Source organism: Stegodyphus dumicola, chromosome 8 (genome assembly GCF_044657685.1).
Source record: "Stegodyphus dumicola isolate Sdum_Otavi_A_Nest chromosome 8, ASM4465768v1".
NCBI lineage: Eukaryota > Metazoa > Arthropoda > Arachnida > Araneae > Eresidae > Stegodyphus > Stegodyphus dumicola.
In genome coordinates, this window is record NC_140775.1 from 124,572,343 (window position 1) to 124,595,360 (window position 23,018).

The following is a 23,018-nucleotide window of genomic DNA, read 5'->3' on the forward strand; positions in this document are numbered from 1 at the left end:
GGCCATAGGTGAGTCTTCCATTTAAAGCTTCGAAAAACCTAACGTCTCCATAATTTCTCTTGTTACACCTCATGTGCGATGCAGTGCCAGGCGCTGTATGGTTCAGATTCGCTCATTATATAACAATTGCATTTATGCAAATTTATCATATTAATTTTAAACCTATTAAACTGTAGCTGTATTTATTGATAACTTTAGAATACTTACGCTCTGAAATATAAATAAAGCAGATAGAATTCTTCTCGTTGTTGTTCCAAACCGTTTTTCCAAATACTGTACAAAGTAAATAAATGAAATAACATGAAATAATGATGATAGTAATACATAGAACTATAAAACAATAAAAAATAAATTGAAATAAGCGTAAGAAAAACAACAATAAATATAAAGCATTTGATTGTGCACGCTGCAGACGATAACACAAAAATCTTATAAATGTGACAATAGAAAATCTGGTATGTACACCCCATGACTTTTTTTGTACGGAATATAAAATTATGCAATCTTTTGCTGCATTTCATTTAAACTCATTTTCTCGAATTTCATTAAAGATATATTTCTTATTCCATTAATTCAGTTCTCGATTCGCGAAAAGGCAAAAATACAAAATCCTCAAAATATCTTTATTAAAAATTGAAAAATATAGAACACCAAATATAGTGAAAACAATTAAAACACAAATTTTGCAATTAAAATTAAAGTTTCTACGCAAAAACAAGCAATTCGGCCAGTGGGCAAGTAGGCAGATTTTTCGGTGCACAAAACTGAAAGCTTACTTTTGGTTCCATCCGGCAAAAAAGACAAACTGTAATTCACTATTCTGCTAAGTTTCAAATGCAAACAAATATGGCTGCTATGGTTAAAAAATTAAGCTTATCCCCACTTAAACAACTTTTAAACTGTTGATATTTATATATTTTTGGTACGGCCGATTGCAACTAAAAAGGAAAGTGCATAAGTACGTGATATAGCAATCCTATATACGAAATTTCAATGTTCTGAGGCTACTCGTTTTTGAGTTATGTGAGATACATGAATACTTACGCACACACATTAAGAAAAATACACTCACGTTTGTGAAAATTGCAACACCATGAAGGACTTACGCGAGTGAGCTGAAATTTTCAGGAAATGCAAAGTAGCGCATGATATGCAAATGATTAGAATTGCAAATCCGTAGCGCATGCGTATGCTGAGCAGCGCCCTCTGAACGGCTGATGGATCCGAATAAATAGACGGCTGTAGCGAGGCGTGTATGGTTATCGGTGGTTATCTGCTAGTGGTAAACGTTAACTCAATCTGTACTTATGCCTCGTCGACGAAAGAGAGCGAGATTTGAACAACTTACAGAGTTTGAACGAGGGAGAATCATCGGCCTTCGTGAAGCTGGATTGTCGTATCGTGCAGTAGCCTCTCGTGTGCAGCGTAACAGCAGCACAGTGATGCGCGTTTGGAAGCAGTGGACGGACGAGTGTCGGACAACTCGGAAATCCGGGAGTGGACCCCGAAATGTGACGTCAGCTCGCGATGATAGACACCTGGTCCGCATGGCGCGGACGGACCGTACAGCTTCCTCTAGACAATTGGCAGCACTGTGGTCAATAGCTACAGGTGTTTCATTGTGTGCTTCATCAATTCGTAGACGTCTGCTGCAGTGTGGACTGCGCGCACGGACTCCTTTATACAGGATCCCCCTAACGCACGACCATCGCCGCCTGCGGCTACAATGGGCCAATCAGCATAGAGACTGGCGTGCTGATTGGCAGCATGTCGTGTTTTCTGACGAATCCCGCTTTAATTTGTGGTACCATGATGGCCGCATTCGTGTCAGACGCTATGCCGGTGAACGCCACCTTCCGGAGTGCATTATCGAACGCCACAGTGGACGAACACCCGGAGTTATGATCTGGGGCGCCATAGCATATCATAGACGATCTCAATTGCTACGAATTGTGGGCAATCTGAACAGCAACCGGTATATCCGTGAAGTTCTACAGCCCGAAGCTGTTCCCTTCCTTCAAAGCTTGCCAGGCGCTGTATTTCAACAGGACAATGCCCGCCCTCATACTGCTCGGATTGTTAAATCCTTCTTTGCAGCGCAGCAGGTACAGCTTCTTCCTTGGCCTGCGTGTTCCCCGGATATGTCGCCAATTGAACATGTGTGGGATGTCATTGGTCGGCGTCTTGCTCGTGATCCTCGTCCTGTTGCGTCTGCAGACGAACTTTGGGTACGCGTACAAACGATATGGAATGCTCTTCCTCAGTCAGACATTCAAACTTTGTTTGACTCCATGCCACGTCGTGTAGCAGCACTTATTGCGGCGCGTGGTGGCCACACAAAATACTGATTCTGATCTCTTGTTCTTGTTTGTTTGCTTTGAACATTTAATCATTTATTTGTACCACTACCACTCAACTGTGTATTAAATTGCATTCAATTATGACGATTCCTTCTTGGTGTTGCAATTTTCACAAACGTGAGTGTATCTTCTGAATGCATTTTAAATCCTTTTTGCAACCTGGAAAAAGTCCTTTGTTCTGTCCACACGCAAAAATGTAATTAGACACAGATGTACAGATGTCAGGCAAAAACATCGTTAAACTGCATTCGATAGCGGTCAAAATGGATATTTTCGTTGAAATATGGTACCCAAAAGTTTTCGCGATTACAATACTTCCTTTGATTTGTACAAAGAAGTGAAAATGACATCTCTACATATAATAAAAGAAAGAGTCTGTCTACTATGTGCGTGTTTTTCGTTCGTGCTGCGCGTAAGCTAATATAACCAGGGCTACGAAATTTGGTACATAAGGTGCATCTAGACTAGAGCCAGTGCACCTCGAGGAGATTTTTTCAAAATTCGAATCATACTTTTTTATTTTATCTTTTTTGATGAAATCGCATCATTTTGAATAGTTTCATTCTTTTAGAAATGTTGTTCTGGCAACAGCTTTTCATTTACTGTTTTGTATATTGGAATGCTGACTGGTTTAAAATATGAGATAAAATATTTCTTGCTTACTTCACTGTTTTTAAGATACTTAAACGTAAGCATGATTTTTTTTTTTTTTTTTTTTTTTTTTTTGCGACGGGAAATTGGTTAATTTATTTATTAGGATAATTAATATTTGATTAAAGGATATTGCTTATTTTATTTTATTTTATTTTTAATATGCGATACATTTTTATTGATTCTTTTGATAAAATTTTTCCGCGGAGTAAAATTCTGTGCAAGTTTTAAATTTAATGTTTGGTGTTTCCTTAAGGCATTTTTACTGTACATTTAAAAGCCAGACGAAGGCTAGCCGCGTAGCGGCTAGTATCAAATATAGCATTGATTTGCTTTTCTCTAACACTTATAGTGTAAAACTGATTTTAGAAAAAATATAATTAATTTTTATACGATATGAATGTTAGCCAACATTACTGATACATTATAGTCTTAAAAGAATTACCACTCTAGGTGCTTAATATATCTTCTCAGGTACTGAAAAGATTCTGAATTTATTCTGTAAGCCATTGTTTCTCAGATATTAGCAATTAATAAAGATAATTTATTAGAAAGCTATATTTTAACATAAGTAACTAGCTTTTAGTACATCTAATTGTTTAGAGCTTATTTGGCATAGTAAATTCAGATTTGTTTTTATTGGTTTTTCATTTTGTTCGTAGCACAGGAATATACATCTATCAGTATAAAGTTAAGGGTGTAGCATAGATTTTTTTTAAAAAAGTTTACTGATTTGTTGTGGAAACCATATTAGTCCTTCTTATTTACTTCTTGTTTTCTGGTTGAAGAATTTTTGTATCTATTGAGTATTTCTAAATTCTGCTTGCATATATGAATTACCGGGATTTCATTTTTTAAAAGGATCTTAGCTTTTTTAAACATTGACTAAAACCCGATTTTTACTTCTTTGTGCAAAGTAAAAGAAGTATTGTAATCATGAAAAATTTCAGGTATTATATTCCAACGAAATTATCCATTTTGACCACTGTCGAATGCAATTTAACGATGTTTTTGTATAATATCTGTACGTAAGGACAGAATAAAGGACTTTTTCCAAAAATAGATTATAAAATGGATTTAAAATAGATTCCAATCATATTTTTTCGTGTTGTTTGCACATAAGTATGTATGTATCTATCTCGCATAACTCAAAAAAGAGTAGCCTCGGAACTTGAAATTTTATATATAGCATATTATATATTTTACATATAATTTTATTTATGCTATAACATGCAGTTGTGACCTCCCTTTTTGGTTTAAATCAGCCGCACCAAGAATATATAAATATAGATATATACCCCCTCTGTTACTCGGCTTGGTGAACTCAGTTTTTTTTTATTCTTATATGTTGCCAAATTGTGCATTTTGTGCTTTAAAAGTGATTGAATTATGTTATTTTTATGTTCCGTTAATTATGTTATTTTAGCTGCATGGATAAGGTTTTTCTGCCTTTAGTTATTTTGCATGCAATAGTTGTAAAATTGTCAACAAATTAAAAGTTGTTTAAGTGCGACTAAGCCTAATAGAGAAGCCATTTGTTTACATTTGAAACTTACCAGAATAGTGAATTCAGTCAGTCTCCGCGCCTTCAGTGTCTTTTTGCTGAGTCGGAACAAAAGTAAACTGTCAGTTTTTTGCACCAAAAAATTAGCCTTCTTGCCCGCTGGTCGGATTGCTTATTTTTGCACAAAAAGTCTAATTTTAATTGTTAAAGAAAGTTCAAGTTCTCTTGCGTCTTGTTTTAACTGTAGTTGGTGTTTTATGTTTTTACGTATTTTTCAATTTTTCAATTTTTAGTGAAGATTTTTTAGTTTTTATGTATTTTTTGCCTTGCTGAGAAGTGATAACTGAAGTAATTGAATGAGAAATTCAATAAATCTCTACAGAAATTCGAGGTTTAAATAAGTTTAAATGAAATGTAGCAAGAAAAAGTGTACAATTTAATAGCCCGTAGAAAGAAGTTATGTGGCGTCCACATGAGATGTTTTAACTTGTAACTGAATTTGCATTCTTTTCTTAAATTACATGCTTAATTTAATCCTAAACATTCGGCTAAATTCATTTGCAAAATAAAATCGGAAGTTAAAGACTGGAGTTTATCGTGATAACAACCTGAAATATGTTTTTTTTAATTTTTTTATTATTATTGTTAGCCATACGAAACATTTTTATCGCAAGCTACACGAAACATTTTATCATAATCCATGAGAAATACTTTAGCATGCGTTTTTTTCTCTACTAATTAAGTGTAATTCTTACTCTTTTTATTACATCCGATGTTCTACATTAATACGTTTTCCTTAGCTTATAGAGCCCACCAGCGGCCGAGCGGTAAAGACGCTGAACACTGGTAGTTCGGTTCGAGGTTCGAATCCCGCGAACGGGCTGGCTGCATGGGCGTTTTCGTGGTTTTCCCCATGTGTAACGTGTATACGAGCCAGTTCCCCTTAGAAAGTCCTCCACGAAAGGCATCCCTCCCCTTAGGCAGATAGCCCTAGTGTGCTTTGCCATAATTAAATACACCACCACACCTTAGCTTATAGTATAAAATATTCGTTGGTTCTGTAAATAATGTTACTAATTGGCTGTAGGGCAAATACTGAAGCTTAGGGCCATTTTTTCAAAGACGAATTCTATAAATTCTGTCAATAAGTTCTCTTTTCTAAAACAATTAGCACTGATAAATACTTTTCACGACAGTCCGCATATAAATACTCATCATTTAATCTAGTATCACTAGAAACCTTTTTCCAAGCTGATATATTTCGTTTTTATTACGTACAAACGCAAACAGTTAAATTTGCAATTTATGTACAGCCCTTGAGTGCGATCTTGAGTTTTAAAATTAAATACCTCAGTCAATTTTTATCTCAAAAAATATATAAATATTTTGATTTATTCTTTTGACTTACTTAATCATGATTTTTTTTTGGCTTCAAAGTTCTAATCATTTCTATACCTTTTTAAATGATACGTAAATAACGAGTTTCGAGACAGTGACTCATTATTTATGGGCACATATATTTTTTTGAATATATATTATTCTAAATTATCATCGTTAACATGTTAGCTGCATGAGCTTTTCGTTTGTTTTTTCCATGTGTTACGTAGATATATGCCAGTTTTCCAAAGATTTTTTTATATTTAGAGATGGCATTCTTCTTAGCCCTAGTCTGTTTTACCATAATCACATGATTAATTTAAAGATATTCTTTTTTGAACGAAGTATCCGTTCATAGCTTTAGAACCTGCAACATCTTATCAAGAAATTCCATAAATCTGCATAAAATCTGAGCAGTTTCTTCCGTTTCTTTTAGAACTGCATTTTCCTTATAGAAGCCTAGCTGCATGGTGTGTGTTCGTGTTTTTCCCGACAGGTCACGTGGATACGAGACAGTCTCCTTCAAAAAATACACCACAAAGGCATTCCTTTTCTTAAGCAGATAGCTCTCGTGGTTTTGCATATTTAGGCAACCTAATTGAAACTAACCTTACAGAAGCACTTTTGATATCTTCATGACCTGAAACCATATTTTCCTCCCAAATCCCTGCCATGATGTCCGTATAAACAGAATTATCAAAATCTAACTTTTCTCTTCAACTGAGACAATTTCATTGAAACTGATTTCCTAATAAAGGTTTTAATTTTATATTTACTAAAAACACTTTTCTTTCTCATTTTGCATTTACTATTACGATCTGTAGTTCGGTAAAAGTAAACGGAAATCAGGATTAATATTTTTATTAATCATATCACAAAAGAACATTGACAAATAAAATCAGTTTTTTATAGCAGAAATAACACCATATTTTTTGCTGTGTACTCATTATTGAAGTAAAGAACCCAACTAAAAAAATTAAGACTTTCCCATTACCATTTTATATTTATCCTGGGGTAAAAAAAGATAAGTCAATTTTTTTTAAATTTTTCTAATATCCGGATGGGATGAGATTTTAGTTAGTCCGTAGTTTAAGTTTTAAATCCTTGCGGATAGAGGGACCTATAAGCTGTTTAGTGGTAAAACTACTGAATGCTGTTAGTTCACCTTGAATTCAAATGCCGGGGAACGGGAGAAGCACATGGAAGCTTTCGTGCCTTTTTCCCATGTGTAACGTGAATACAAGCCAGTTTCGTTCAAAATCTCCTTTATGAAGTCATCATCCCTATCCATAGACAGATAATTCCTGAGCACTTTTCCCTGATCTAAATAATTTAGTACAATTCACTGTCAGCTTGTCTATTGTGTGGCAGATTGCCCGTTGTTGTGAGTGCTTGCTGTTAAATTCATAAAACCCAAGAAAAGTTATAATCAAATTAGACTGACTTGAAGTTTATTAAAATTTTTAGTTTATTTAATATGCATATTTTGTAATAATTATCACCACAATTATCAATACATCATTAATTTAAATATTATTTTAATTAAATAAAAAATACCTCATATGCTGTCGAAATACCAGTATTGAAAAATATTGGAATGAATAGAAAAGCAGCAATCACTGGTCCAAGAGAAAATCCAATATTCATAAATGCCATGTTGGTGCCATAATCATACATTTCTGTTGGAATTCCCACAAGAGTCGTCGCTGAGAAAAAAGTAGCCATCAGCGAAAAAGCAACGGGAAGTATTGACATGTCTTTGCCAGCCAGTAGATATTCATCATTGGTTTTCTGTTTGTTTCCCGAGAATCGAAAATAGAGACCTAAGGCTGCAGATACTGACAGTGTGATTGCTAAAATAGTGTGATCTGCAGCACAAAGGCTTAATTTTTCTGATGTCATTGTGATAGCTGATTAATCTAAAAAAGAGCAAGATAATAATAAAAGTACAATTTAAAAATATTAACGCCTTAATTAGCACATAATTCTAATTTTAATAAAAAGTGTGATTTTCCTTTAGAAGACTTCTACAAATCTATTAAATCAATGTTCTGTTTATAATATTTTGATAAAAACAGTCCAGAAGTTTTGAAACCTCATAATAAATCGAAAATTCTTTGGACCTGTGTATAATACTAATGATTCGCTTTTCTTAACCATTGTTGTTTTCAGAAATGCATACTAAAAAATTTGAAGGTTTGAATTTTGTAATTATCAAACTTCTGAAAAAACTTTCTGTTTTATAGAGAATAATACTGATCATAAATGCAATAATTAAAATAATTTCTTCGAATGCGTTTTAAAAAATAATTTTAAACCTTTTTGCTATTTATTGTAAATATGCTTTTCATTCAGACATGGTTTCGTATGTAAAAAAATTGCAAATATTTAAAATTTTTATCATCTTATCGCATCAACGATCATTTTTACAAAATGAATTTTATGATATCCAATAAAATGGTCCATAATCTTTGAATGAATGATAACAATAATAAAATTATTCATTGATAACTATCAAGCTTTTATTAATCAGTCTTTTACATACTAAATGAAGGATTCCACGATGTTCATTAAATGCTTGTTATAAAATCGCTAAAACATTCTCTCGAAAGAATTTATTATTTCGATTTCAGTAAAGAGACGTTTTGACTGCTAAATCAGCTTTAAGCTTAAACAATTACGGAATTCCAAAATGGCAGATTTTCTTAAAAGTAAAATTATTATTATTGATTCTTAATGATAAAATTATTCTTTAGAAAAAAGTCAAAGTATTATTTTGTGTTGTTATACTCGCTTTGTTTTTAGCTTTTAATAAGCCACAGTTATTTTTTAGCTCTTAAAATATGCATCAGTTTTATAAAACAGCAGAACTCTTCTTAAAAATTAGAAAAATAAGAACATCAAACATGTAGATTTGAATGAATGACACCCCCCTTCAATCAAAAATTATAAAATTTTTTATTACAAAGAGGAGAAATCTTATATGAATCTCGAAACATTCAAATCTTTCACGCAAAAATATTTTAATAAAAGAAAAAAAATCTTTTATTTAACACTGAAAGTTTTAAATTGAAAAAAAATTTGAAATATGCCTTTAATCAAAAAATAAGGGTACAGTTTTTAAAAACATGTCTACATAAAAGATAAAAATTAAATTTACTAAATGGAATAGATAAGTAACCACTAGAATTTTCATGAGGCACATTTTTTCAATATAATTTTACAAAAATATTTGAGTAACAGTACATTTTCCAGAATCTTCTTAAATCATTTACATTTGTAGGTATTAAACATAGAATGCTAAACTCTCTCGTTACTTAAAAATAAGGTAATATTAAACTTTATACTAGGGCAGTCCCTTATACTGCCCGCAGTCACTTATACTGCCCGCAGTCACTTATACTGCTCGCAGTCCCTTATAGTGCATACTATCATTTTCCGAAACTTGCCCGCACAGATAAATGCAGGATCTTACGTAGGCTTCCGTTAAGTCAACACATTTTAGACTTACAGTTCTATGTTTCTTTTTAGTATTCATGAAGCTTCAGCATAACATCAAGATGACAGTCACATTTTCATACATTATTTCGTGATCCTCGATGTAGAGAAACAAATGAGCAGCTATTCTCCCCTCCCCCCAAAAAAACTGATTTAGTAAATGAAACGGTTTCCAGACACCACAACATTTTTCTTATTTACAATGTTTTAGTTAAACAACGATGTGGCTATCAAATGTATCAGAATACCCACGAGCTAAGGATTTTTTTCAAGTGCTTAAATCACTTTCCGGCATTCAGTTTTATCTTACTTTCCAAAATGACTAAAAAATATGAAATTCGGTCGCGGAATGAAACTGATCAAAAGTACCCTGAGTCCGAAGGGGGATTCCAGATACAGCCGGACATTAAAAAATCTTCAGTTAATCCTTAAACAGCTCTACTCCCTGTCCAAATAAAACGAAATCCTCTCCTCTCTCATTGTAATACTTTTCAAAGCCTTAGTTTTACATCAAGAAACACCTACAAATGAACCATTGGCTCAGTTAAATTAAAATTTAGCCTTGTTATGCAAGCTTCCTGAACCAACTGAAGCAAAGTAATAAATTACATATGATAGTTTTGGCAAAAGAAATCTAACCCACCAAAAAGTGCCAAATTCGTTTTGCACGCAAAAATTTTAAAGAATGTTTCTACAGTATTTTTGTCGCAGCTGTCTCATAGGAAATAATAAGCTGCTTGATAGGAAATGAAACGTTTGAATTTAAGCGCAAAATTTCCAAAATCTTCCCTTGATACAAAATCCTAGTTTAGCGTTGAAATTGAGTGGCTAATTCAGAACTATCTAATTCAGATCTATGACTTAACGTCTTTACATCTCCTTAGCCCGCATTCTGTGCTCTTAATGAGAAATACAAACCAAAAAGGCAAGTTCTATATAAGCTTGCAACTGTACATTTTGTTTATAAATTAGCTTTTATTAATTTCCTTAAATTAATTAAAATTGCGTTGAAATTTTAGGAAATTTAACTCTTTTAGAGAAAACTGTGATAAATAATAAACTATCTAATTGCTTTCGAATTTATACACAGCAATGGACGTTTCTATGGGTGTCCAAACATAGCTTAAATTTTGAATTAAAACATATAAAGATATTTTAGTTTAGAATTCGCAAATCTGAAGAAAAATCGTTCAGTGTCCAGAAAATTTGAATTTTCCTCGAGATTAGTGGGATTAGAGGTATCGAATGCTCTCTTAATTTTTGTTTTTCAGATTTTCAGAATCTCTTAATTTTTGTTTTTCAGAGTTTCAGAATCTTTTAATTTTTGTTTTTCAGATAAAAAGAACTTTTATAATAGTCCCAAAACTATTTGATATTTCAAAAATATACTTTTTTGAATAATTATTTTACAATAAATTTCAGTTAAATAATGTGCACTGTAACATGATATTGAATTGCTACTATGTTTGCTACTTCTACCAACATGGATTCAGCTGGGATCTCAGATTTATGTCAACGTAGTTTGGAAGCTTCACTAAGCAAAGATGTAATTTTATCTGATTTTTAATACTCTTTAATTAGATGCAAGAAAAATTGGAAAACTAAGATGAATGAAAATAAATATAGGAAAACAACTGAAAGAATATTTCGCATATATATCATAAACACTGAGCAGGATTACACAGTACTATAAGTAAATCTATTAGCTAATAAACATATTTCATTAGGATTACGAAAAGGTTTCGAAGCCACACAAAAAAGTCTACGTTAATTTGAGAATATCTGATGTTAATGAAGCAGATTTATCTTATATTAAAAAAGAGGCTTTTTAAAAGTTGTCTCAACTGAAAATCATGTAAGAGATTTAAAAAGCTTTAAAAATTATCAAGATTCAGAAAGGAAGCTTCAAAAAAGATCTATTCCCAGAACTTAATTTCTAAAATTAGAAGCTCTGGAGCACAATGGAAGACCTTCAGGATAGACGATAGACAGATGAATAAAATAACGTAATAGTTAATAATTAAAATAGTAAACAACAAAGGAATAACATAAGCAAAAAATAAAATTTCAATAAAATATAAAAAACGTTTAATGAACTAAATTAAACTAACGATAAATAGTTTAAAAAATGAGATATAGTATCGAGTCTTATTTGGCGCTTCAACTGAAATTGCAGTTTGGTTCATAAACTACGAAACAGTACAGCCGGGCTCAGCCCTAAATATACAATATTCATGGGTTCAATATACAATATACATAGTATTTAATAGGATCATAGAAACAAAAAATTATTCTTTTTCCTATTAAAAAAGAGTAAAATGTTTATGAGAGTCTAAAAATATTTGAACGAAGTGTAGGTAAGAAATTAAAAAGAGACCAATATTTTCCTACCTTTGACCCTCTGCCGATCAAGCAGAATGTGACAGGGGAAAGAATTTCTCCCGAATCTGAGGCCATTTTCTATCGCTATATTAGATTATATCATTCCAAGAGGTCAGCAGGTGTCTTCCTCAATGGGAAGTCATCAGCACTGGATGTATGGAATCGTTAAGCATTTCACTGCGCTAAGTTCACTGTTAATTGGAACACATTTAGGAAAATAATTAATATTCGTTCCTTAGTCTATTTTTAATCACTTCAAATACTCTCGGGAACTAAAATGAGTTCTCATTACGAACCATTCTTAGGCAAGGTCTCATCTCTGTCTTTTCTTTTAGTAAAAAGAACTGAAGCGCTATTATTCCTTCGAAAAATAATTATACTTGAAAAATCAATAAGAAACGATTCGGTCAGTATTCTGGCATCCTGCTTATTTTTAAATATACAGATAATAAAAGAAGGATCCTTCAATAGTTTTGCCATCAGTTAAAAATCTGTGCAAGGAAAGTAATTTTTCAGAACTACTGCTCCAAAAATATCTATTGAAAAACTAATTTTATACCAATAAATTTTGTAATATTTTCTCTTCTGGAGTGAGTTTTCCAACATCATACATTACTCAGAATGGATCAACAAGGCATTCTGCAATGGATAAGATTTTAATAATTTTTTCATCCTAGAAGTATTAAATATACTAATGTCTACGTTGCATGTGCAGTCCTAATACAAGCATGAAATGTTTAAAAGTTGATAGATGAAATTATTTTAATTTTCAATCTCTGATTCTTTGCTTTATTCTACAATTTAAGACAGAAACCATGTGATTATTGGTTCAGCATTTTATTATTTTATGTGTTTAATTAGCTCCTTCTTTATTCTATAAGTAGTTACAGATTTGTATACTAGTGAAATAAGACAAAGCTTATTTGCAATGATGAAAATTTCGAAATTTTTTAAAAATTATCCTTTGCAATGTTCTTTGCTTTGAAATGCAAGAACCTTTACTTTCAAAAGTAAAATAATTTGTAAAACGTATTAAGCTTTTAAATGCCTCCAAGATATATCATTATTTTAGCTAGCCTTGAGACCCTGAAAAGAAGAGCAGGAATTTTTGCCAGTCAACGCAGACTAACATGTTTCCTTTATCTTCCGCATCATAAAATAATTAGATAATCAGTATAAAAAATGAATCATTTAAAATGTAATTTTATACGTAAGAAGTACAGTTGGACTACGCTAATCCTATAATATATTTCTTTATATATTACTGTAAAAAATAAAGTACGTTTTTTAATGTCATGCACTGAGTCAGTTTCTAATTCCAGTCATTTCGTACATTGTCTTCATCCAAAATAAAATCTAATGGCAATGGTGAAATTTGCAGTAACTCATTGATTGCCATCTTCTGTATATACAAACATCATTTAGTCAAATGGTAATTTTCTTTTTGAAATAGTATCGTATTTTTTAATATTTTCTTTCTTATACTACTTTACGCTTAAAAAGCAAATGGAGAAAAGCGCCTAAACATTTAACATCGAAATTTCTTTATTTAAAATAGTTTTATTTTAAAATAGTGATTTAGTTTCTGCATTTGGAAACATTAAGTATTAACTTTAATGTTAAAATTTCTTTCATGTGCTGAACTGATGTTTTCAGAGAGTAAGTACATTTATTATTTTTTATGGTCTACAAAAATGAATGTAACAAGCATAATAATGCAAGCATGATGCAGAATATTATAATAAAAATTGTCATTACTTTAATTGTCATTGTCATTACTTTTTCTCTTGGAATGATATAATCAAATATAGCGATAAAAAATGTCACTTGTACAAAATCTTAAGCTTTTCTTAGTTCACAGATCAAGCCTCAGATTCGGGGAAAATTCTTTCCCTTGTCACATTCTGCTTGATCGGCAGAGGGTCAAGGTAGGAAAATATTGGTCTCTTTTTAATTTCTTACCTACACTTCGTTCAAATATTTTTAGACTCTCATAAATATTCTACTCTTTTTTAATGGGAAAAAGAATAACTTTTTTGTTTCTATGATCCTATGAAATACTATGAATATTTTATGTAACAAATATAGTATAATTAAACATCTCCAAGATTTCATAATAAGAACAGAAAAAGACAATTCCGAACCGAAAACAGATTATTTTATTAGAAATAGTCTATACTAAGTACCTATTAATGCATTATTTAATTTGCTGCAAAAGTTATAAACGAAAACATTCTAACAAAGATTAATTAAAATAGCACAAAAGGTTTGCGTTTCGAAAAGGTATCTATTAACGCATTATTTAATGTATTGCAAGCGTTATAAACGAAAAACATTCTAACAAGGATTAATTAAAAAAAGCACAAAAGGTTTAAGTTTCGAGAAAGTATCTATTAACACATTATTTAATGTGCTGCAAGCGTTATAAACTAAAAAATTCTAACAATGATGAGTTAAAAAAGCACAAAAGGTTTAAATTTCGAGAATGTACCTATTAGTACATTATTTAATGTGCTGCAAGAGTTATAAACGAAAACATTTTTAAAAGGATTCATTAAAAAAGCGCAAAACCTTAAGTTTCGAGAAAAGAGAAAACTTACGTTATATGTTTCAAATACTCCTAGTAAAAGGAATTCATTTTAAGTTGGAAGTTTCAGTCCACATCGGTATTTTAACTTACATCCAGCATGAAGAAATCAGGAAGCAAGTATTTAAAACAACATCACATTTGCTTCAAAACATTCTCCGATCGTACTTTTAATGTATAAGTAACTGTTTTAAGATACGAAGTCTGATGTCAATACATGCCCTCCATTTAAGAAACGTCATCATTTAAAAGTGCTATAGATACAGCTGACCTTTATCAGAAGCTAAATCTCAGATAAACTTTTCTGTTTTAAAAGATGAAGAAAGGAATTTTATGGCTCTTAACTGTCAGCAACTAATCTAGTTTTATTGATAAATTCACTAGATTATTTTATATTCTGTTGGTTAATGAATCCATCCTGTATCGTAAACATTAATGAAATCATTTTTATGTTTTCGCAGTTATTTTACCCGTTTTTATTTACGCATCTGCCTTGTTTGTCAGGAATACTTGGCACAAAACATTTCCTCAATATTTTTGTTAAATCTTCTATGAAATGAAAAGTATATTTTACTACTTGAGCAGCGGTTCTCAAACTTTTGACTAACACGTACCATCTGAACAAAAATTGAAAAACTTTAATAACACACCACTGCATTTTACAATGATTTTTTTTCAGTTCCTCATTAGAAATATTTAAAAAAATATATTTTTCCATTTGCAAAACTTATTGGCTATTTGTATTAAATACGCACACATAAAAAATTGGCTACCATTTTAATTATCGAAATTTAGCTATAATACTTTAATTCTAAAATTTAGTACGAAATTTCGGCCTGTTTAAGAGAGATCAATTTCTTTTTGTTTGGTCTCATTCCACCTAGTTTTAACCGTAAATTAGGATCAATCTTTAATTTGTTTATTTTTAAAATATAACGTCGAAGAAAATCCTTGTTTACAAAAATTTGCTTGTGCAAAAAGGCAATAAAAATTTAATAGCTTCATTTGAAATGCCTTTAAATCCTTTTTCCGGTTCAGCCAAAAGACAGTATGCTATTTTTGAAATCTTCAGTTATAGTTGGATCACAGGAAATTTCTATCAACTGTTCGTTTTCTTTAGGAGATAAAATTTCTGGTACATCTGAACAAAATGGATTTCTAATCCAATTTTATTTTTCATAACCCTCAGGAAAATACATGTTCAAATTATTTATCAATGAAAAAAAATTATTTTTGATATCATATGCTAATTCTTTTATTTTCAAATTACTTTTAGTTAGAAAGCTTTCTAAAAACGGTAAAAAGATTAAAATATTATTATCCAATTCTTCGATTATTAGCTCGAATTTTTTTATCATTGCATTTATCTGTAATGGTAAACAAATTAACACTTTGTCCTTGTAATCCTAAATCTAATTCATTTAATTTTCCAAAAATATCAGCCAATTACGGTAAACGCGCCAACCATAACTCACTAAATAAGCATTTTTGCAATTAATTTAAATTTTGAATCACAGAAGAAAATTTCTGATCGAAGTTCAAAAATACGATTTAAAACTTTGCCTCTGGATAACCCACTTTACTTCGGAATATAACAAATGCGTTTCATATTCACTGCCCATCTCTTTCCATAAAATCGTAATAACCTTGAATTTAAAACTCGGCTTTTAATAAAATTAACAATTTTCACATCTTAAACCGATTTTCAGGTTTTCGGGGATTGTTTTGGCTACTGAAGCTTCACGATGAATGGAGAAGTGAGTAAATTTAATTTCAGGTTCGATTTTCTTTATTTGAAATATAACACAGGAATGTTTTCCTGTTAAAGGCCAAGCTCCTTCATGCATACGGCAATGCATTTTTTCAAGGATTATCTTTCTCAGATATAAAATTGTCAATTTCTTGGAAAATTTCATTTGCAGTTGCTCTATCATGAAGAGATTCACAAAATAAATCTTCTTCGGCAATTCGTTTAGGTTCTTCAAAACGTATGTAAACTAATAATTCAACAAAGATCGTTATATGAATAGTTTCATCCAAATGCAATGCGAAATACTCGCTGTGTTTTATTTTTTGAATAAGGATCTCTTTTATGTAATTTGACATTTCGTGAATTCGTAGACTTACTGTAGCATTTGATAAAAAAATTATTATTAAGTTCATTAACCGCATTTTTGTTAATAATGTTAAAACGATGTCTTTAGCTGCTGGTTTTCTCCAAGCGTGAGCCTGATCAGTCTTGGCAATTCTAAGTTTCACTAGGTGACTTGCTTCCAAAGCGTTTTCACTTGAAGTAACAAAACCTTTCATCATCTGTTTACTATGTTTGAACTATGATAATTTTCTCTTAAAATATTCTTTACATTTATCCTTTAAATTGGCACGCTTAGATTCAAGACGTTTTTTAAGAAACGATGGTTTCATACTTTGATTGGATAATAGTTTACCGTAAGCAACACATTGAGGTTGAGGGTCCATCTCCATTTTAAGTAAACCCAAATGATAAATAACTTTAATTATATTTTCTGTTATTCTTCTGTTATATTTATTATATCTATTATACTTATATTATTTATTTTTTAATATTCTATTACGATATTCTCAAATCACGTAGAAAAGAAAGGAACACAGAGTAACAAGAAAGCAAAATACCTGTTAGAAACTGCCAATAGCTGTCAAAACATGATTCTAATCGAAAATAGAGCAATATGAGCGCGAAAATGGTGATAGCAGAAAGTGTAAACATGCTAATAAATCGATCAACTCTAAAAGAATTAATGGCATACTATTATCTTTTCATAGGAACGTATTTTTATTTCCAACTAAATACATCATACATTTCTATAACTCCTTTTAAAAACATCATTTGTGACAAATTTTGTTATGTCTATGGCTAAAATTATATTTGTGAAAATAAAAACGAATTATTTTTCTAAAGTCTATGAGCGGCTATTGACCTTGAAAAAAGCTCGGATCGAATTTTGAATTTATTAGTTGAAAATATTTTTTTTCGTACCACCTACTTTTCTCTTGCGTACCACCAGTGGTACGTCTACCAAGAATTGAGAGTGGCTGATTGTAAATAAGTAGATATATGTTTTGTTAAATAAAAGTACATATATGTTACTGAGTGCATGTGGGTGCGTAGTAGATTGAATGCACACAGAATTGATGATAGCTTGATAAAATTTTACCAAAAGGAACACTTCACAGCTCTACAACTTTCGACAAAAGTACTCGCACAACTCTTCACAATATCACAGAATACAATCATTAATTACACTTCAAACTACTGAGAATGTTAAACACAACGCATTGCAATCTCATCTAAAAAGCGAAGCTAAGAGGGAGATATCTCAATACTCCGAATTCACGCTGAACTAAGCAACAACTTCTGAGAGCAGACGCTCTCTCTGGTCATATATAGTTTTCACCTGGCCAACGAGAAGTCCCTAGTACCTTCCATTTCTCTATATAGCTGAAAGGCATATACCGTTAAAGTTACATCCGAGAGCCATGTATAGTTACAGCTACATACAGGATCAAATACAGTTACACATTTACAATACCCATTACAGTTATACAGGGATTGGAGCAAATGGTCGCCAAGTTTGATGACTGTTCGAGATTTCTCGCCAAATTGGGCGACAAAAATTAGTTACCAAAACCATCACTAGCTTGGCGATATCTCACCAACTTAGCGAAATACGCAATGTCTTATCGAGGACTTATCGAGGATCGTAATCCCTGTGAGAGGTGCCAGCGTCATTGATAATATATTAAAGTATAGTTAAACTTATGTATTAAGACATATTTACGTATCTAAACGGGATTACATTTATATTTCTATTTTATTTAACTTAATGGGTGATGTTAATTGTTGGGGTGATTACTTTGGGGTTGTTAATAGATATCTTTTGAGCTTTACAGATCTGTTTTGGCCTCCTTATGAACACTTGTAATGTTCTGAAGTTTTATGTCAAGCTCGTTTTCAGTAAAAACGTATATGACTCTTCTTGGTGCGCAAACGTTTTGACAATAAAGTTACTTCTGAATGCATTCTATAAAATGAAACTCAAAATTTCCCTTTTGAATTTTCCTTTTGATTTAAATCGTTTAAAGAGTAGAACAAGGTTGTAATTACTAATACAGAAAATGTTTTTCATAAAGTATCACTTTTTAGTTATTAAAAGGAAGTCCATGCAACAAATTGGGAAAAATACATTATTGGAATCAATATTGCTCTCCTTTAAATGCATGAGTCCTTAATAAATGTAGCTTATAAAAGATTTTAATCTTTTCTAATTTCTCATATGCGACAGTATTTTACTCATTTACTCTTTTAGAAATCGTCTCCAGAATATTGTCAATGTCAAGCATCAATAATTCTCAGATTTCTCTATAGAACATCAAAATTTCATTTGATCTATATTCCAGAATGTTTTAACTATGTACTAGAGTTCTTTGACGTTTCTGTCTTTAGTTGTTTAGTCAGATAAATCAAGTTAAAAAATTAATATAAATGATGAGACATTTTACTTGAAAACAAAACCCCATCTAAGAGGATGGATCGAAGTACTTGCTTTAGATAAATCATCAGAAATGGTGGGTAATTAAAAGGCATGACTGCCTTTTTAAACTGCAAAAATGGGAAGGCCACATCTGATCGATTCGAAATTTCGATCATAGGTGAACATACAAGCAATACGTATGCGAATCATGCTTGTCAGTAGCGACCACTGAAAGTTTTGTAAGACGGGAAAAAAAGAACGTATCGAAGTCCTGTTTGCACGCCGTGCTTTTATATAAGCAACTGACTTATATAAGTTGAAGCTTCGTTAAAGAATAGGAATTCCACACTATCAGGCTCCCGACTTTGATCGATGAAGATTTCCGTTTATCGAACTAGTGGATTTTCATTTTGAGAAACGTATAACAGTCACGATGATGCAAAAGTAATGGATATATTTTAATGAAATTTCGTATGAATAATATATCTGTCACACAGAAGGAGATGTACCAAATGAAAGTCATTTTATGTTTACATGATTATCAATAGTACCGCCCAATGGATAAGTAGCTAGCGCGTTACGCAGCTGCACCACAGGTCCGGGGTTCGATCCTCGGGCTGGATAAGGTTGACTCAGCCTTTCATCCCTTAAGTGGGTCGATAAAAACAGTGCCAAGTTCGCTTGGGGAGTAAACACCGGGGGACCTGCGACAAGCTGACCACTTGCCCAGGGCATATGCTGATGCACCTTGGGACCCAAGGTCAAGAAGGCAGCTTTCGGGACACTGCAGGCCGTGACCCACTAAAGCTGTTGCGCCACAGAGATTTTTTTTATTATCAATAGAGCTTATAGTGCAAGGATGTCCAAAATCCACGCTACGATATCGAACTAAAATTAGTCTAATATGTGGTATGGCCTCTTCTCACAACCAGACAGTTCGCGCAGTGTCACGGCATAATGGACGAAGGGTAGTTGAGGAGTTCCTCAACTACCCTTCGTCAATGTGGCAGTCAATGAAACTCCTGCAGCAAGACAATTTTCAACATCCGAATGGTACTTGGAGGAAGATGGCGGGATGAAATAGCCCTGCCAAGAGATCCCAGACATTTAAATAGGAGTTTAACTTGGGTTAAAGTTAGGAGAACTGACTAGGCCAGTTCATGGGTCGAACATCTTTACTTTGAAGCTAATCGTTAACCAGCTGAGCCTTATGCTGGCGAGCGTTGTCGTCCATTAACAGGAACCCAGAAACAACTGCGCACCTGAAACGTCAAACACAGGGTTCTACACCTCATAACAGTAAGGAAGCCTTTGACAAACACATGCAGGGTGTGCTGCTGTTCAGCATAACGCTTGCCTAAACCATTACACATCCACCACCGTAATGATCCTTTTCCTTTCTGTGGAAAGGAGAGTATCGTGTTCCTATGTATTTGTATTATGTAATTGCATCACATTTTTGGTTTTATATTTTATATTTGTATTATGTATTAGTAAGTATGCATGCATTATGTACGATGGGTAAGAGCCTTGGTTTCCAAAAAGCACAGTGCAATTGATATCTTCAAGGGCTTTAAACTGCTGAGTTTGTAACCAGTTCTGTATGGATTATGTAATACTCTGGGACAGAAACCAACTCAGCGGATTTCAGGATTTCAGTACAGATACGATGAGAGTCAGTGTTCAGGTTGAATCGCGATGTGTTTGAAAAAGCATGGTGATACACTGAAGTATGATCCAAGGTGCATGTTGTCTGCACCAGGCTAAACGCAATCTCTTGCGTGCTGCAATGGACGTAAACAGCGGGTCTTTCGGCATACCGGCTTACCTCATGAAGTTTTCGGATACCTGTAGACTGTGAATCTCGGGTTCCAGTGGCAGTATACAGCTCACGTGAGAACTGTGAAGCTGCAGCAGTCCTATGTCGCCGTGTTTAGAGTTTGAAATAACGATCCTCATCCGTCACTGTGATTGACATTATCGAGTTCTTTTCCTGCCTCCAATCTACAGACAATTCTCCGTCTCATTTCGTTATAAGGATTTATTTAGTTTTATTAACCAGTTATTTTACCTTAATTATATTTATTGACTTTCTCGCTTTCCATTTGCCTGCCAGAATGCTAATTTCTAGTTCGCGCATATTCAGATGAGGTAGAAAGGTATATTACTTAAAGGACACGTCTTTTTAGATTCTAGAATCAGAAAGCATTCTGCCTGCTGAAGGCCACGTTATATAGCTGAATCTCTTGATAGCAATTTATCTGCGGCGTTGCGCTGCTCTCGCCATTAGACTTCTGACGCCGATATTAAGTCTGAGGCAATTTGCGCGCATTCTGCAGCCCTTGGGCTAACTTATGACTAACTTAATTAAATTATTTATTTTTGAGTTACGCCATAAATATTGGCTGGTTCTGTAAGCTCGAGCAGTGCTTTGTGTTAAATTACTGATTTTAATAAAAGGGTCTTTTACGCCCTTTCCACGTCTTTGTAAATTCCAAGTCACAGTGATAATTCGCTTACATCTTCCAGAGTCTCTGTTTATGTTACCAAAGACGATGAGACTCTATACAATCATCCATAAGTTTGTTGCTACTCATCTTACCTGATACCTTCCAAAATTTACCCAACTCTTACGAGGAACACGGCGAATGGCGTCAGAGTAGGAACACACATGTCGCCCGAAACTCCTCATGCGTTTAACCCTTTCCGGCACTCTACTCTTTAAAGTTGGAATTTTACCTAAAAAATTCGTAGGCAGTCAATTTAGGCCTAGGAGAGTATTACAAAAATTGCACAAATCGGTTCCATTTTGTGGGTATGTCCGAAGCGAACACACTGAGCCGCATGAGCTGCGATAGATGAGTATTGCTGTGCAGCACGTATTACAGTAAAATACTTTGTCTATAATTTAAAAACAGAATCTGATATCTGTAGCAGATTTAGCATAACCCAGGGTGCACCACGAAGAGGCCTGCTACTCTACACCCTCAAAAAAAAAAAAAAAAAAAAAAAAAAAAACGAGGGAAAAAAAGGAAACTCATTGTTTCGGCAGTGCTGAGTTCTCTCCGAGCCATTTACACAATTTTAAAATTTATAAGAAAAAGAATTAAAATACTATAATATTTACAATTAATTATTGACTAGAAAAAAAATATTAAATATATATACAAATAAAAATCTACAGAAATCAAAACTGAGCAAACTACGCACGCTGAAAGCAAGAGAAAAAAGGTTTTGCTCCCGCTGAAAATCAAATAGCTAAGTGAAAACAACGCACCGGGGGCTTCAAAACCGAAAGCAGAAAAGAATAAAAGAATATTAATAAATCTGCGCTTTCAGCCTCCCCCGTGTTTGAAGCACGAGACCAGATTCTGTGACTCACTCCCATGTGACAGGCTCTACCAGTATGTTCAACCCGAACACACCATACACTGAAGGCTTCACTATACGCAATATTTCAAATATAAAAATTAAACGTAATACAGAATAGGCAGATTAGCCTACGAGCAACAAAATTATATAAAGATTTTTTTATTGATATTCTTTATATTTTAAAAAAATCTGAAACATTTCTTTGAAAAATCAGCGTCTTTAAAAACAGAATTTATCTCAACGTTAATGATTTGCTTATGTGGTGCCATCTATTATTCATAAAAGATATTAAAAGTAACCATTAGTGTAGTTTTCGTGATATTTATCGATTATTTTCAGTGTCAAAAGGAGAATATTTTTGTTCACACCGAACACACTGCGCCAGAAAAGATTAAGCGCATGGGGGAATCACAGCTCAATAACTTGCTTGAAGGATACTATTATGTCCCCTCTACAATCACAGTTCCGACACACAAACACGAAAGTGTACGCTTAATTATTCATCTCTGAATATTTGCTTAATTCTTCGGCAGCATAATTAGTACTTTGGGTACAATACGTTTCGTAAATTTACATAATTTACAAATTCTCTTCATTTTGCCAACGAGTGTAGAATCAATGGTTCTGTGACGGATGAACGTACTGACGTAAACGACAATACCAGCGTCTTATGCGACTGACTATTAAGGATCGCACAGGTGTATCGCAAATCTTAGCTCAAAAGGAGGTAAAATGTGGATGAATCACAGCCCGCTTGGCCGATTTATCGGCCCTAA

The 23,018-nt window shown here is 32.9% G+C and overlaps 1 protein-coding gene across 4 annotated transcripts in view; it reads right to left on the bottom strand.

Moving 5' to 3' along the window:
- LOC118203728 (putative sodium-dependent multivitamin transporter) overlaps nt 1-14,586 on the bottom strand; it is a 58,057-nt gene extending 43,471 nt beyond the window's left edge. For all 4 annotated transcript variants that reach the window (XM_035376013.2, XM_085822364.1, XM_085822366.1 and 1 more), the window contains exons 1-3: nt 14,373-14,586; nt 7,450-7,811; nt 208-273 (exon numbers count right to left, since the gene is read on the bottom strand). In XM_035376013.2, coding sequence (XP_035231904.1) covers nt 208-273; nt 7,450-7,794 — 411 coding nt within the window. In that variant the 5' untranslated portion in view covers nt 7,795-7,811; nt 14,373-14,586. The remainder of the gene's footprint in view (nt 1-207; nt 274-7,449; nt 7,812-14,372) is intronic.
- Between the last annotated feature and the right edge of the window lie 8,432 nt (nt 14,587-23,018).